The 18469-nt window shown below is 42.6% G+C and overlaps 1 protein-coding gene across 2 annotated transcripts in view; it reads left to right on the forward strand.

Annotated features, from left to right (window-relative positions):
• LOC123999211 (parvalbumin-7-like) overlaps positions 1 to 18100 on the forward strand; it is a 44598-nt gene extending 26498 nt beyond the window's left edge. The window contains exons 1-5 of one of the 2 annotated variants that reach the window (XM_046304752.1): positions 7767 to 7861; positions 15273 to 15341; positions 16911 to 17043; positions 17292 to 17401; positions 17534 to 18100. In XM_046304752.1, the coding sequence (XP_046160708.1) occupies positions 15281 to 15341; positions 16911 to 17043; positions 17292 to 17401; positions 17534 to 17559 (330 nt within the window). In that variant the 5' untranslated portion in view covers positions 7767 to 7861; positions 15273 to 15280 and the 3' untranslated portion in view covers positions 17560 to 18100. Of the gene's footprint in view, positions 1 to 7766; positions 7862 to 15272; positions 15342 to 16910; positions 17044 to 17291; positions 17402 to 17533 lie in introns of those variants that run through there. The other variant, XM_046304753.1, reaches the window with a different exon arrangement.
• Positions 18101 to 18469: the final 369 nt, after the last annotated feature.

Consider the following 18469-nt stretch of genomic DNA (forward strand, 5'->3'; position numbering starts at 1 on the left):
GATCATTTCTCCTTTGTCAAGATAGTCCAGCCACCTGACAGGTGTGGCATATCAAGAACCTGATTAAACAGCATGATCATTACACAGGTGTACCTTGTGCTGGGGACAATAAAAGGCCACTCTAAAATGTTCCGTTTTGTCACACAATACAATGCCACAGATGTGGAATTGGCATGCTGACTGCAGGAATGTCTACCAGGGTCACGTTGGCATGAAGGGTCGGGAGGCAGATGCAGGAATGCGTAATATTTTTTTTTATTAAGCCCAAATTACGGCGTGCCGTGTAAAGGCACGGGGACAAAGACCAAACAAACACGGAACAAAACACAGGGTAGAAAAAAAAGAGTGAGGAGTACCTCGAATAAATAACACATGAGCACAATGATTCACCCACGGGACGAGACCTGTAATCATCTGCGCAATCCACAAGGGCACGAAAACACAAAACACACAGCACAGGTACTCACACACACCAACGGGCATTATAACAATAATCGTCAAAACCATGGAAACCAAAGCGGAATAATGATCATTGTAGTAGTTATTATCATGCTGTGGTGGCCATTTGGGGGTGCAGTTTAAGCCTGACTGCATCTAATGTCAAGTGAACTTTCGTCCTCTTGCTGCCTCAGGTCTTGAGCTGGTGTTGTGCTCTCTGTATATATTAGAGCTACTATTTACAGTCTTATCACAGTTCATTCACACTACATACTGCACCCACACATCTGACACATGTAGCCTTGGACTTCAAGGTCAAACCGATCTTGGTGTGTGTGTGTGTGTGTGTGTGTGTGTGTGTGTGTGTGTGTGTGTGTGTGTGTGTGTGTGTGTGTGTGTGTGTGTGTGTGTGTGTGTGTGTGTGTGTGTGTGTGTGTGTGTGTGTGTGTGTGTGTGTGTGTGTGTGTGTGTGTGTGTGTGTGTGTGTGTATCAACATGCATGCTTGCATTTTTGTGCTTGCGTGGTGGTGTGATTCTCAAGTGACACGGTTATAAATGTCATGTTGTCAGTTGGCCTACAGAGGAAGAGAAGGTATCATTGACTCGCTGACATCCTTCCTAAAACAAACAGGAACACACTGATATTAGAACCCAAGGAGAGCTACAAAATGTATGACAAAAATGCAAACTGGCCAGCATCCAACATTAGTTATGACGACATCGCCAGGGATACAGTGTCTGTCTCCCATAAAACATGTGTAGCATCGCCGGGTGCAACTCAACACCTACCTCTTGAGTTGTAAGTCGACAGATGCTCCTGAGGAATCTCCTCACCCCTCTACTCCATCTCCCCCACCTCCCTCCCTCCTCAAACTCACATTTCCTCACCTTCCTTTCGCTTACACCTACCTCTTCAAATCCCCACACCCTTCTACTCTCCCTCTCTTCCCTCTCCTCATATCGCTTTCCCCGTGTCCTCCCTCTTTCCTCATATCTCCCCTTCACAACCTCATATTCTCCCAAAGCCTGTCTCTCTGGTCCCAAGGCACCTGCTGAAGGGATTACACACCTCCCTCTGCCAAGTCCAGTACAGACCAGCTCTGATACTCTCAGCGTCCCAAATGGCACCTTATTCCCTACGTAGTGCACTACTTTTGACCAGAGCCCTTAGGACCCTGGTCAAAAGGAGTATATTGCATATAGGACTAGGGTACCATTTGGGACGTATACTCCGTGTGAATAACCCACCCCATTGTCTATGTTGAGGTTCAGCTTTTCTATTGCGGCCACCGTCATCTCAAAGGGCTTTCAAGACTTATTGAAATGATTTAGTTCAGATTTGTTGGCGCGATTCACATTGGTTGTCCATACTGGTGTGACGAACGGGGTCTGTTAGCCTACTAAGCTAAAGCCTAACTTGAGGAGCTGACACAATTCTTCAGGTCTAAGAAAAGGTTGGGCTACTAATCAAAAGGTTGGGCTCCTGACTGGCCCATCATTCTTCCTGTCTCTTTCCTCTGTATCTTCTGCACATTACTTCTCTCCTAGCCTCCTGACTGGCCCATCATTCTTCCTGTCTCTTTCCTCTGTATCTTCTGCACACTACTTCTCTCCTAGCCTTCTGACTGGCCCATCATTCTTCCTGTCTCTTTCCTCTGTATCTTCTGCACACTACTTATCTCCTAGCCTCCTGACTGGCCCATCATTCTTCCTGTCTCTTTCCTCTGTATCTTCTGCACACTACTTCTCTCCTAGCCTCCTGACTGGCCCATCATTCTTACTGTCTCTGTGTGTCTCTTGGTATTCTTTTCTTGCATCAGAAGATGCTCGCGGCGCGAAATAGCGTTACATCATTGCAACGGAACGGCTGATCATGCGGAGTGAGAGAAGAAGCCCAGCCGTCTTAATGTTTCAAATGCAGACTCCTATTTGATACGGCTAAGGGAGGATCCCTGCAGATGGACGACCCAGTAGCTACTTTATTAAATAACTAATTAATTTCTGTCCCATGGGCGTCCAGCTCTCATTCTCCTCTCATTCCCTCTGTCAGGACCCATGGATGTCCGTGTCCATCTTGTTCTCTCTCTCTCTCTCTCTCTCTCTCTCTCTCTCTCTCTCTCTCTCTCTCTCTCTCTCTCTCTCTCTCTCTCTCTCTCTCTCTCTCTCTCTCTCTCTCTCTCTCTCTCTCTCTCTCTCTCTCTCTCTCTCTCTCTCTCTCTCTCTCTCTCTCTCTCTCTCTCTCTCTCTCTCTCTCTCTCTCTGGACAGTATCTCATTCCATTGCCTCTCCATTTCCTACCCTTGGTCTTTCTCTCGCTCTTTACGCCTTTCATGTTCCCCTCATCCATTGTTCCCTTGTTCCCTTCATCCCTGTCAGTGTCATTTTTCGCTCTGCGTCTCCCTTGGAGAAAATGCTGAAACAGAGAAATCTAATAGTTGAAGGGAGGACGATGATTCTCTGTAATAGGTCTGTCATGTGATGTCCCACAGCCGGTAACAGTCATGCCCCTACATACCCACACCTAATGCCAGGTGGCAAGGCTCAGCACAGCACAGCTAAACAAGTAAACAATGCATTGCTTTCAGTGGTTTGCTGAAACAGACTTCACCAGTATTTCACTGGATTCCTCACCTTCCTTTCGCTTATACCTACCTCTTCAAATCCTCACACCCTTCTACTCTCCCTCTCTTCCCTCTCCTCATATCGCTTTCCCCGAGTCCTCCCTCTTTCCTCATATCTCCCCTTCACAACCTCTTCACAACCTGATGACACAGTAAATACACCAGGTGGCAAGAAAGAGCTAGTACTCCAAAATGTACATAAAAGAAAAATAAATAAATGCTAACGTGTTTATTTAAACTGTGGTTGTTTCAAGCCTTCATAACGTCCAACTTTTCATCCAGACCCACACTGTTCTGCAAAGATGACATTTGGAGATCCCACTACCTCTCATCTCACCCTGGACCAGCCGCACAGCCCCGACTTCTGCTTCTTCAAAAGCTGTCCGTTTCAAAGGGAATGAGATTTTGTCTGTTTTAGCTGAGCTTTTTTTTTTAGGACTTTTTCAAATCTTCCCTCCGTCCCCGTCCCCCTCTCTTTCTCTCCCTGGAATTCGGCTTCCTCTAAAACGTATTCAGTTTTATTCTGTAAGTGTGTTTTAAAGAGAAGGCCTTGGAACGATAGTCACCCACCAGAAATGTAAAAACTAAATATGTGGTTTGGAAAAAGTGTGTTTCATATTACAACTTTGTTTAAGAGTAGGCCAAGTGTGAACATGTCAGTGTGTTCAACAAACTGGCCGAGACAGACTGCAATCAAACACTCAAAGACCTTTACTGGAAATGACTTACAACTGAACTCATTACAGTTTGAAATCAAATCAAGTGTTATTTGTCACATTCTTCGTAAACAACAGGTGTAGACTAACAGTGAACTGCTTACATACGGGCCCTTCCCAACAATACAGAGGGGAAAAAAGAGAAATAGTAGAGAAAAATATAAAATAATAACACAAGCCATATTCTAAAATGTACTAAATCGTGTTTCCCCCTCAATCAATCTACACGCAATACCCCATAATGAAAAAGCTAAAAACAGATTTAAAAAAAAAAATATGTGCACATTTGTTAAACATAAAAACCTGAAATACCAGCTCTTGACCTGTTCCACGACAGCCCGTCGATGTGCATTGTGTGCTTTGTTGGGGATAAACAACAAAAACACGCACTCCTTTAAACGAACCAACAAGGAACTTTTGATTTCCTCATTAACATGCTAGTCAGAACACATTTTATTGATACATCCATTTTCAAGTCAACCTCAACAAAAACCTTTCAAATGAACAGAAAGTAATTTTGAATCAAAGAAGCAGATAATTCCATCACCTTCCATAAAATCCCTTACAAAACCACAAAGTGTCAAAATTTGTTATATTATTTTGCTCAAAAGGTTTTTGATGGTGTCTGGTGCCATGCCTGTTAATGACAGCTAGGGCATTGGGGTAGAGGTTGAGATTTGGAAGAGAACAGTCATTTCACCCTCCACCCTCCAGGCCCTGACACCTTGGGGTGAAAACCACCCGGTCAACACTGATTTCCATACAACCTGTTTATGTATCTCACCACCCTTCGGCCCGCCTTTCTGCTTCCCCCTAAGCACCACCCATCCACCCAAGGAAAGTCAGTGACCAGAAACCGGCCGGGCATTTCCTTGAGGTCCCCACACAAACCCATTTTGTCTTTCCAGACCCTTCAATATTAGCCCCCTCCCAAAATGTATCACCGACCCACTGAGCTAAAGATGGACCAGCCTATCTGTTATTTTCCCGAGCTTCCCTATGGCCAGTCCGTTTCTGCCACCACCCTGGCTTCACCACTGAGCACCACTGTCATCCCTCCCCGAGAGAGACCCAGACAACAAACAAGCACACTGTGGGGTTAAGTCAAGCCTCTTGGTGGCTCTTGGCTACATGGCCCTGAAAGGCAGAGAGAGCAGGATGATACATTTAGTCTAAGGAAGGTTGGAGAGCACACAAGTTTAGTGGAAGAAATGGCGAAAGGGGCTCCTTAAAAGGAGGGTACTGTATATACCTCTTCATGCAGTGAACGGAAGGCGGAAGGGATGCTATCTTGAAGGGAAAGAGAGGAGAGAAAGAGTTAAAAAAGATTCAAGTGCTTGAGCGCATTAGAATTGGACGGGGAATAACATTCCTATGAGTGATACCAGAGGGAATAAGGGACAGGAGAAACAGAGGGAGAAATTATAGAGTGGTAAATGATAGTGGTAAATTGTAGAGAAGTACAGATGGGGAGTCAGTCATTGATTGGAAATATGTCACGATGACTCGACGTCTAATCAAACTGCGTGATTAACCTCGTTTGAGAAATGCATGTCATTCCAGAAACAAAACTTTATCCGTTTTAATTATTATTATTTTTTTTAAGTACAGCATCTGCTCCATAAACGGTCCCAATGAGGTAAGGTAAGAAGGTTTAATAGCAACAGTCACTGAGGTCCCCTACAGAGCAGAAAATCCCTCCTCATCACACCATGTCCCAGTACATTTATACATGAGAGCTCAGTGGCCCACACCACCACCACAACCACCGCCATTACCCCCCCCCCCCCCACCCTATCCAGTAGTAAACCTGTTTATTGCTCTCTTTATGTACAGTACAGTTGCACCGCAGCCCACATCACAGTCCCTATCTCTAGCCTTCAAAACCCACCTTTCCAAAGGTCAACGACTAAACACACATGCATGCTTGCGCACACACTGTACACACACACACACACTGTACACACACACACACACTGTACACACTGTACACACTGTACACACTGTACACACTGCACACACACACACACACACACACACACACACACACACACACACACACACACACACACACACACACACACACACACACACACACACACACACACACACAATCTCCCCACCCAAACACACACACTTCAATAATATCACAGACATGGAAACAGCTGATGTGTGCAGTCCACTGGTACAGCCATAATCAGTAATACATATCTATATACGACAGGCTTTGGAGATTCCTGACGGGGTGCTGCTTGCGGCAGAGTGACCCAAGCTTCTATGTTTTGTGATTAATTGATGCCGAGACCCTGTTTTGGATTCCCTCCCCACAAATGAACATAGCCTGTGTCCCAAATGACACTCTGTTCCTTATATAGTGCACTGCTTTTGACCACACACTGTACACATACAAGATCTTAATTCGATCACCCTTTTGTTGCTGAGAATTCACATTTAAACACGTTATGTCAACAGTATTGCACTTTTCATGCAGTCTCATTTTTACCAGCGGTATACAGGAAATAGGGTGCCTTTCTTTTGGACAAACTCATATGAGCATTGCGCATAAGGTAGCCCACGGATGTCAGATTTCAGTTACAGTTATGATCATGGATGTAAAAATAAGTCATGATTGTTCAGGATTTACCTTCAGTTTGGCTTTGCCTTGTGTCTGCTAAATATAGATTCATTAGGGACAGACAAAGAAAGGAACACGATAACGAAGGTGGATATAAAGGGACGGATTAAGGAAGTTGGCTAATGGTTTTAATCCCCCATGAGAAAGAATGGTAGATGAGAGAGACTTTGAGATAGGGATGGGCGTAAATGAGAAATTACAATTAGAAAACAAAACTGCAAAATACCCTAAAGACCAATGTATCAAAATAAAATATAAGATACCTTTGTAAAGTATCGTATTTTATTGAAGTACATATCTTTTGTATTAAAAAAATACAGATATACATTTTCAACTAACCGGACGAACAGAAACAACATTCTCAGTAATGGTTACAGAAACTTCTTACTTGCTATGACTGTAATATGTTGTTGTTTATCTAGCTTACTTAAATGCACTGTCACTCTGGATAAGAGTGTCTGCTAAATTACCAAAAATGTATGTATGAAAATTAACAACTGCAAAGCACACTGGTTATTGTAATTGGCCTTGTTCCGGGGTGGTGCTCATTAGAATAATACTCAGCGTGCCTTGCAATTGTTCATTTTTACATATACTGTACATTTACATTAAGTTAATTTAGCAGATAGTCTTATCACTCCATAGTGCCGTCAGACTTTTGATAACAATGTAGGGTGAAAGAGGGCCACAAAATATTTGAACTTCTATAAAGAAATGGTATAGAAAAGTATTTTGTCATTTGAAAATTACAGCTTTTGAAAATATATTGTTACAAAGTACATTGGACTCTAGTTCAGCCCAGTGTAATACAACGTACAAAATACTCAGAAGTAGTTCAAATACGTATTTCAAATACATGTAACAGAACTACTACTAACTACTATCTCTGCTTTGAGAATGGTTAAGTGTGAGAGACAGGGGACGTTGGCGGACGGAGGGCTTAGGAGATGAAGAGAGTGACAGTGACAGAGAGAGAGAGAGAGAGAGAGAGAGAGAGAGAGAGAGAGAGAGAGAGAGAGAGAGAGAGAGAGAGAGAGAGAGGAGGAGGAAAGAGAGAGAGATATAACACAGAAAGAGAGAGTTTGTGAGAAAGAATGACATCAAAGGAGGATTTAAGGACAGAGCCCCCTGAGCGGGAGAAAATAAGGTAAGAAAATCAGATGGGTGGAGGGAAGGCAAGAAAGAGCTAGAGCAAAGAAAGAGGTGTCAGGTGGAATGGGTCCTGAATGGCTGCTGGAGACTGAGCAGGTGATTATTAATAGCAGGGGTTTGATTAGTTAAGTGTGGTTTAAAGGAAGCGATAGGGTTTCCATCTTTCCCTCCTAAAATAGGCGGAGGGGAGGAGTATAAAAAAAGAAAGGAGTGGACCCTCGTCTCTTTATCAGACCTCCACCCTACCTCTCTGGCCCATTTCTCCATCTCCTCCGTACTACTCCTCGCCTTAAACTCAGGTAAGGCTGCGTGCTTTGGTCAACAACCAGGATTGGGGTCAATTCCATTTCAATTCAGCCAAATCAGGAAGTAAACATTGGGATTTCAGTTTACTTCCTGTATTGACTGAATTGAAATGGAATTGACCCCAACCCTAGTAATAACATGGAAGAGGTTTCATAAATTGGTCACCACAGTAGAGAATATCTCTAATTCAATTTTAGGCAGTTTTGCAGTACATTTACTGACAACTACTTTGGGGGAAAAATGACAAAAATTATACGCAAAGTTGTGAGGGTCTTGTTTAAGTATGTAGGTAGTTACGTGTTGGTAAATAGCATGAGTAGGTGCAATTTGTGGTATTAGTTGTATAATGAGAATAGCTACTGTATAAAGAATATGAACCAAACGACCAAACCTTTCAATAATGATGAAGAGGACATTAACTAAGTATGGTGCAAATTGCTGACACTGGGAAATTGTATTTATTAATTAAATTTTTGAACTAAGTCGTCTCTTGGGACCATAACCTTCCCTCATTATCATTCTGTATGTGATTACGTTGAGTCGTTGAGTATGATTTGCATGATACTCATATCTCTATGTTAATGCATATTCATGGAGTCGGTGAACTGTTTTAGTGGCTATAGCCCTTGTTAATTAAACAGAGACAAATAACAACTCAATAGGGCTCTGGTCAAAAGTAGTGCACTATATAGGGAATAGGGTGCCATTAGGGACATATTTAATGTTTTGGTTGTGTGTCAATGAAATTTGTACGACTTCAAGACTTCAGAATTTGATTTAAATGCTAATAGGTAGCTTAAGCGACTTACACATTTCTATTTATTTAATAATATTATATTATTCTGTTTGTGTTTTATGTAAATGTCTCGTGACGTCGTTTTGTTATTGACATGTTTGGAATTTGCATGTAGATTATTGATTGTCCCATTGTCCCAAATTGAATTATGAGACGATGTGATTAGTTGATTAGACAAGATTACATTATCATAGCGGTACCTTTCTGTGCCAGCCAGGAGAGTCCCTACTACTACACAACGCCTATTGTTGTGGCTGCTCGGTCATTGAATTGTGGGTACTTTGGTATCCAGACCTGGGTTCGGATACTATTTTAAATATTTTTATCAGCCTATCAGCCTACCTGGACAACCAGATGGGCAAGGTTTGCACTCGGACAGCTCTATTGGTCCATTGCAACAGTCAAATTTAGTCAAGTACAGAAAGTATTTGAAAAGGTTTTTGAAAGAATTTTAACCCAGGTCTGATTGTTTAGTTGTACAGTGGTTGAGCAGCAGGTAGGTAGATCAGCAGTTATTTTCAGCACCAATGCCGTGAGATAAGATATTGGATTTTGGTGTTATGTCCAAAGATGATCCCCCACAATCCATCTGGGTTTTGTTATTATGGCCGTGCCACTCGGACCACTGCTTTTTGTGTTTTGCTATTGTTACCATGACGAGAGTCTGACCGTGAATAGCAAACATTAGATTGATACACTTAGCACAAGATAGCAACCATAACTAAAGACATCATTACCGTTGGAGCTACAGCATTGTATTGTAGCCACCCAGTTGACCTGTTCTCGACACACTTTCAGCTATTCATTTACAAGTTGGCTGTCATTCTGAAACAAAATCCTCCAATGAAATGTTTCTGCTGTAAAGTATGCTAAAAACAAGCACAGTCCCCAATTTGTTGTGTTTAAAGTATTTACACGTCAAATCAACTGTAAGTAAGAGCTCTACGAGGTACAGTTGAAGTCGGAGGTTTACATACACTAAGGTTGGAGTCATTAAAGCTCGTTTTTCAACAACTCCACAAATTTCTTGTTAGCAAACTATAGTTTTGGCAAGTCGGTTAGGACATCTACTTTGTGCATGACACAAGTAATTTTTCCAACGATTGTTTACAGACAGATTATTTCACTTATAATTCACTATATCACAATTCCAGTGGGTCAGAAGTTTACAAACACTAAGTTGACTGTGCCTTTAAACAGCTTGGAAAATTACAGAAAATTATGTCATGGCTTTAGAGGTTTCTGATAAGCTAATTGACATTATTTGAGTCAATTGGAGGTGTACCTGTGAATGTATTTCAAGGGCTACCTTCAAACTCAGTGCTTTACATCATGGTAAAATCTAAAGAAATCAGCCAAGACCTCCAAAAAATGGCAGACCTCCACAAGTCTGGTTCATCCTTGGGATCAATTTCCAAACGACTGTAGTTACCCACGTTCATCTGTACAAACAATAGTACGCAAGTACAAACACCATGGGACCACGGAGCCGTCATACCACTCAGGAAGGAGATGCGTTCTGTTTCCTAAAGATGAACGTCATTTGGTGCAAAAAGTGCAAATCAATCCCAAAACAACAGCAAAGGACCTTGTGAAGATGCTGGAGGAAACAGGTACAAAAGTATCTATATCCACAGTAAAACTAGTCCTATATTGACATAACCTGAAAGGCCGCTCAGCAGGGAAGAAGCCTCTGGTCTAATGAAACAAAACTGTTTGGCCATAACAACCATCATTATGTTTGTAGGAAAAAGGGGGAGGCTTGCAAGCCGAAGAACACCATCCCAACCGTGAAGCACGGGGGTGGCAGCATCATGTTGTGGGGGTGTTTTGCTGCAGGTGCACTTCACAATATAGATGGCATCATGAGGTGGGAAATTATGTGTATATATTGAAGCAACATCTGAAGACATCAGTCAGGAAGTTTAAACTTGGTCGCAAATGGGTCTTCCAAATGGACAATGACCTCAAGCATACTTCCAAAGTTCTGGCAAAATGGCTTAAAGAAAACAAAGTCAAGGTACTGGAGTGGCCATCACAAAGCCCTGACCTCAAGCCAATAGAACATTTGTGGGCATAACTGAAAACGCGTGTGCGACAAGGACAACTCAGTTACAACAGTCCTGTCAGGAGGAATGGGCCAAAATTCACCCAACGTATTTTGGGAAGCGTGTGGAAGGGTAGCCGAAACGTTTGACCCAAGTTAAACAATTTAAAGACAATGCTACCAAATACTAATTGAGTGTATGTAAACTTCTGACCCACTGGGAATGTGATGAAAGAAATAAAAGCGGAAATAAATCATTCTCTCTACTATTATTTTGACATTTCACATTCTTAAAATAAAGTGATGATCCTAACTGACTTTAGACAGAGAATTTTTACTAGGATTTGTGAAAAACTAAGTTTAAATGTATTTGGCTAAGGTGTATGTAAACTTCTGATTTCAACTGTATATGTGTCCCGACACACAATGTTGCAAAATATTATCTCAACAGCACACAGACGTACATATATGCATGTACAATAACACACACAAACTCATCCCCACCCCATGGGAGCACACACACACACACACACACACACACACACACACACACACACACACACACACACACACACACACACACACACACACACACACACACACACACACACACACACACACACACACACACACACACACACACACACACACACACCAAGCACAAAAATCAAATCTAAGTTCACACACGTCACAGACATATTAGCAAAGCCACACATTCATAGACACTCTCACTCACACACTGACACTACAAACGACCGAGTACAAACTTACACATGTTATAGTAAACTGAGATCGAGGGGGCTTAACTTAAGGGGCTCGGGTTTCTTGAGACGCAAGTGCATTCTCCCTTGATCTCCAGAACCCTTCTTCCAAACGCACACACACACCATGCAGCTGTTGTACTGAAGGCTAGGAGTCGGTCCATTCTCCTGAGGCGCGGTTGGATTTCCCTCACCTCTGGGTGAGAAGAAGGGCACAGCCGGCTCTCACGCAGGAAAAAAGGAGGGTTTCATATTTCTACTTTTCATTGGAGCCAAAGGGTTAGACAAATGGAGGAGTGTTAGAAAGGGGTTGGGTGGAAGAAAGCACTATATCTCACTAAGATGAGGCTGACTGTTGAGGCATTCGCATAGGACAAACTGTGGAAAGAGGCTAACTACTAAATAGGGTCTTGTAGGATCCTGTAGAGAGCAATAGTAATGGCATCTTTTTGTAGGCACTATCTCCCCCATGGCTCATTGGCCAAAGCCTATGGGGAAATAAATGGGGTGTTTGGAGGGGTTTTGGATAAACTGCTAATTTATAGTCTGAGGAGAATTTGTACTTTTTGTTCCATGAGATAATCTTCATCTGCTAATATCACTTTTTGTGAATTTTGAAGCATTTATGTAATCAAAACAAACATAAACCACATAAGCCTTATGGGAAAACCTGTGACCATGGTAACACATGCAAAATTATGATCTCATGGGAAATAAATGTGACAACGTGGGGATGGCATATTTCAACATGTGATACCATGAAACTACACGTGAGCACACTTGAGCACGTGAAACACAGGTGTCGGATGTCATTGAAAATATTTGACTTTAAACGGCATAATTGACATGCATTCAGTTTAAACAGTCATGGCCCCCTCCAAGTTTAGTCTAGTTCCCAGGACATCACCGACAACCTTTTAAGATCCTTGTGTCATGGACCTCTGGATTACTTGGGACTAAACCTCAGTTGTGATTTTAACTCACAACTTCTTTGTTGGTAGGTACCTGAACTTCCTCCAGCGCCACCGGGCCTGTGGACATAAAAGAGATTGGTCATACATACTGTATATTGCCAAGAATACATGTTTGCAAAAGTATACATACAACAACTTCAAGGTGTTATTTCTATACAATGACAGTATGCTGCTGTATTCGGTTTTCAATTAGTGTGACCACAGTATAACCTCTTCATTGATACCCATCTGAAATGTCCAGCTACACCACCAGGTCTGTGAGCATAAAAGAGATAGGGCTACAGACGTATTGGCAATAATACATTCCTGCACTTTACTAAAACCTGCCCAGAATCAAGTCAATAATTGCCCAATTATCACCACCAATGTTGCATTAACCTAAAGCTAGCAGTGCTAGACATAGAGTATACATAAATATTTAGGGGATTTAAACGTTCAACCGCTTGGTTGAGTGCATCAAAGTTTCTGCAGTGCCACCGGGTTCATACTTATTGCTTGGAACGTGTTAAGACATACAACAAAAACAAGGCTATGGTTAGTGTACAGTGTTGTTCCCTTGGTTACAAAAAAAAGTGTCAGTGCTCAACTTTAACATGTGTTGACAATACAACAGAACAGATTAACCGGAACAGCATTTACTTTCACAGGTGGCCAAAAAGAACTGAAAGCCATGCCTCCAGTATTCTGTATTCTGTATTCTGATCTGACATGCTGGATCATAGCTCAATAACCCAACATGTGTTCTGTCCACTATTTAGCCAGCTATTTTACTGGCACGGTTTGTTTTAGGTCCACTTGTAGTCTTTATGCCAATGCGCATTGAAGCTATTCTGACAGCTCGTAGCCAAACCCTTCATAGACACTATGTTGGTGTTTCCTTTATTTTGGCAGTTACCTGTATGTGCTTGTGATAACATTTTATCCACAGTAATATTTTTGAAACTATTGTTCCTCTGTGGCTAAATTATGCTCTCTGTTGTATTTTGAGGACGGGCTCCTGTGGTTGAAAAAAAAACATGTATACATAATAACTGGGTCCCTTATGGGCTTTGGCCCCTGCCCTGACTCACACAATTGACCAGTCACATGTATCTCCTCCCTTGATCTAACGATTAGCAGGGTGGCACCAGGCAGCAGCAGGCTATCTACACTCATTGAGAGTGGGCTCCTGAATCCTCCTGTGGTTGGCAGTTGCACCCATACGTAGAATGTATGCACACATGACTATAAGTCGCTTTGGATAAAAGCGTCTGATAAATGGCATATATTATATATTATTATTATTATATTATTATTATTATATATTATTATATTATTATTATTATATTATATTATTATATATAATATATACTATGTATTTTTGGGGTAAGCCCCTGCATTTAGTCGGCCCTGCCAGTACCATGTGAATTCCTGTGTATCTCCGAAGGTACCTTATGTGTACTTTTGACCTTTTATTCTTGCCTATAAATCTGTGGCCACATACCTGGTTGTGTAGTCGGAAATTCAGATTGCTGGCATCCCCCTTATGGAAAAACCACATGATTTCACATGTGGAAAATCACATGAAAAAAATATGAAGTGTTCCAAAAACACAGTTTCAAATGATTTCACATGTGAAATGTTGTGTTTTTTCTGAAAGGGAAAGGCTTCATAATTCATAAAGGTCATTTTAACTAACGATATTATCTTATAGAACAAAACTTATAAGATCTCCTAAGCCTGCGTTAACCTCAGACCTTTTTTTCGGCGTTTATCCCAAAACCCCATTCTTTCCCAATTCATTTCCTCCATAGGAATGGCTGAACGAGCCAGAGGTAACGCATTTCAGTTTTTTAGGACTACAAGCTGGCGAGCTCTATTGTACTATATATGTCTAGCTGGGCCTTTTTGCTCACTCCCATGAGCCTTTGCTTCAGCTGTGTCTTAGGGAAATATCTTAGAGCACCCTACTTGGCCCTGCGGTCCTGACGTCCTGGAGTAGGGCCACCCCTCGGGGGCCATTGCAGACGTAAACGAATCCAAAAATAGACTATAAATTGCCCTCGCACGATATCATAGCATGGCCACTACACAGCAACCATACCTCAACCCACAAATCCATTCCTCAATAACCCCTTAGTCAACACCACTCACTCCCCAGCTCTCCTCTCCTCGGAGACAGATGGGCACTGGGGTAGGAAGGGTAAGGTGATACGTTTATAAGTAAGAAGCAATTGACTTCAGTGGCACACAGAGTTGGACACACTGCTCGCCTTTCAAAGTGTGAGACAGAAGGAGCCCCCGGCCCACACTATAGCTCTACACAGCTCCAACTCTGTGGTATGTCCAACGGCCTCCTAGCTCCACAGCTCTTGTTCTTGTTCTATGGTATGTCCGACACAGCACAAGGCACAGATCCTATGGCACTAACCTTGCTGAGTAGACGCCTGGAGACCAGCCATTTTTCTCTTATAATAACCCCAGCCCCCTCCCAAAACACACACACACACACACACACACACACACACACACACACACACACACACACACACACACACACACACACACACACACACACACACACACACACACACACACACACACACACACACACACACACACACACACACACACACTAAATGGAGAACTGAGCACCTCCACCCCCCTCCTGTTTCTCCTCCTCCCTCCTTTCTAATTTGTTCTCTTAATATCTCGCTCTCGCCCTGATTTCTTGCTCTAGTTCACAAGTCTCAGCAGTGTAATATGAGAATGTCTCTCTCTGCTCCCTTTGCTCTCATGTACCCTTGTGTTTAACTTGGTTCCCCTCCCCTCCCCTTGACGTTCCAGTTGCAGAGATGGCGATGAACAGCATTCTCAACGCTGCCGATATCAAGAAAGCCCTAGACGCATTCGCAGGTGACCAAACACCTTTTACTCCATTTTATTTTCTTACATCACATTTAGGAACAGTTTCCCAGACATCCATTAAACCTAGTCCAGGACTAAGAAGCATTCTCAATGAAGATTCTCCATTGAAAGTTTTCCTGTTGTTGTCCAGGACTAGGCTTAATCTGTGTATGGGAAACCATCCCACAATGTGTAAACAAGAAAATACTGAATAGAGGCAAAATAAATGCCTAATTATACTTAGTAAAGGTCAAATTAATTTATTGTATTGCACGTTAGTGGCGAATATGTGTTCTCTATACTAAAGTGTTAATAGGAGGAGCTCCTTGGTCAAACAAACACATTGTACGTGTCCCAAATAGCACCTTATTCCCTATAGTGCCCTCCAATATAGGAAGTAGGGTCCCATTTGGGATCAACACATTTTTACATAATTATGATACTGTAATAGCACATCATATCTGACATAATTATAATAGTGTAAATACTGGTATTGTGTAACACATCTGCCAGAAGATAGCAGCTAGTCCTGGTGTTGGCACAGTCCTCTAACCTATAGAATTGATATGACCACTGGCACAACAGAATCCACACACGCACATACACTCAGACAAACGTTGTATCATCGTGTAACAATAGTCATTTCTTCATGATTGTTTAGCATTAACGTTTAGCCTCTGGAGTGCTGTGTCCAGGCAGCTCATGTATTGTTTTTTTTTGTTCGATGTGCGACTGGTCAGGTCCTCCAATATTTATTTTCAATCCCATGCTGTTTTTTTGTGTGTGTGAGTGTGTGCGTGTGCAAGCATCCGTGCGTGCGTGCCTGTCTCAAATCAAATCAAAGTGTATTTGTCACGTGCGCCGAATACAACAGGTGTAGTAGACCTTACAGTGAAATTCTTACTTACAGGCTCTAACAAATTGTGCAAAAAAGGTGTTAGGTGAACAGTAGGTAAGTAAAGAAATAAAACAACAGTAAAAAGACAGGCTATATACAGTAGCGAGGTTATAAAATAGTGAGGCTACATACAGACACCGGTTAGTCAGGCTGATTGAGGTAGTATGCACATGTAGATATGGTTAAAAAGTGACTATGCATATACGATGGACAGAGAGTAGCAGTAGAGTAAAAGAGGGGTTGGCGGGTGGCGGGACACAATGCAGATAGACAGCCCGGTTAGCCAATGTGCGGGAGCACTGGTTGGTTAGCCCAATTGAGGTAGTATGTACATGAATGTATAGTTAAAGTGACTTATGCATATATGATAAACAGAGAGTAGCAGCAGCGTAAAAAGAGGGTTTGGGGGGGGGCACACAATGCAAATAGTCGGGGTAGCCATTTGATTACCTGTTCAGGAGTCTTATGGCTTGGGGGTAAAAACTGTTGAGAATCCTTTCTGTCCTAGACTTGGCACTCCGGTACCACTTGCCATGCGGTCTGTCTGTGTGCATGCGTGCCTGTCGCGTGTGTGCATATGTATGTGCGTGCCTGCCTCCATTTGTGTCTGTACTCTGTGTGTGTGTGTGTGCGCACATGCGTGTGTGTTCACTAAACTGTGTGTGTATTATGCCGTGCAGCGGCTGACTCGTTTGACCACAAGAAGTTCTTTGAGATGGTGGGTCTGAAGGCCAAGTCAGCTGAGGATGTGAAGAAAGCCTTCCTGGTGCTGGACGCTGATGCCAGCGGGTTCATAGAGGAGGAGGAGCTCAAGTAAGAGACACACACAACCAGAAAGACACAGACAGAGAGACACCCACACACCGACACTTTGACTAACTACACCTTCATTTATTAAATAATATACAGTGCGTGGTGACTATCCAGTGACCACGCGGACATGCATCCACATCCCATATCCACAAACAAACACTCACGTTTAACTGTTTAGGCACCAGAGCATTCCTAGTTGTTGTACTGTCTCTATTCAAATCTCTCTGCCATCCTCCTGTTGTCCATAGGTTCGTACTGAAGGGATTTGCCTCAGATGGCAGGGACCTGACCGACAAAGAAACCAAAGCGTTCTTAAACGAAGCCGACAAGGACGGAGACGGCATGATCGGCATCGACGGTAAGTAAACTATTTCTCTGACCGACGGACACATCTACTCACCTGTGTCATCTGTGTCATCATAGTGTCATCCGATTTTCCACAGACTCCACAGAGTGCTCTAACCTCTTGTCTCTCCTTGTTCTCTTTCAGAGTTCGTTGCCCTGGTGCACGAGTAATAGACACATCCCTAAACCGACTAGCGCTCCACCACCCGGCCCCCGATATTCTCTCTCTCCCAGTCTGCAGCCCCCCCCCCCTCATCCCTCCACCTGCCCTCACTGACACCCAGCTCTCTCCCACTCAAGCGCACTACTACTACTGCACTGGAGGAATGGGGTCGTGGCTCCCCGCTAACTTACCCCTCTCCACCACTCCCAACCACAACCTATTTATTTTTTTCCTTTTTATACAAAACGTATGTGTTTCTGTTTATGTATAGTTATCAGACCGCCTGGAAGGCCAATAACCTCAAGTTAAAATAATAATGTAGATATTTCAAAGTGAGAGAAAGTCATTTTACTTCACCCCCCTTTTACTCTGTCCCGCTTCCCTCACTCTTTATCTTTATCTGTCCATCTCTATTTCAACTTTCTGGCACTGCTCCTTTCCTTTCCTTTCCTCCCCTCTCTCCTTTGGTAATGAGCTGTTGTAAAAACACACCAAAAGATGAAGCTGTGAACGAACAAACTAAAATAAATTTAAAAAATGCCTCAAGAACAACTGACTCACTCTGAATGCTTCCTCTGTTTGTCTCCTTCTCTTCTCAGGTTGGTATTGCTGAGTGATTAGTGCTTTTTGGAGGTCGGTTCACTTTTGGTTTGATTACAAAAAAAGTAATCAAGGTTTTCGATTTCGGTTTCAATAATATATTTAGCCTTTTACTGCAGTGGGTCACACAGAGTGTTGGTTAAACAAATCTACTTTGAAACAAAAGTATACCCCTCATTCACATGTTTATGAGCTTCAAAAACTAAGACACCTGTACCATGTCAGATATAGAGTTGAAATGTGTTCAATTTTGAGTTTGCTTCCCAATATTACATCACAGACGATAGAAATATAGCAAAACATAGATTGACATAGATT

This window comes from Oncorhynchus gorbuscha, linkage group LG16, assembly GCF_021184085.1.
Source record: "Oncorhynchus gorbuscha isolate QuinsamMale2020 ecotype Even-year linkage group LG16, OgorEven_v1.0, whole genome shotgun sequence".
Lineage (NCBI taxonomy): Eukaryota > Metazoa > Chordata > Actinopteri > Salmoniformes > Salmonidae > Oncorhynchus > Oncorhynchus gorbuscha.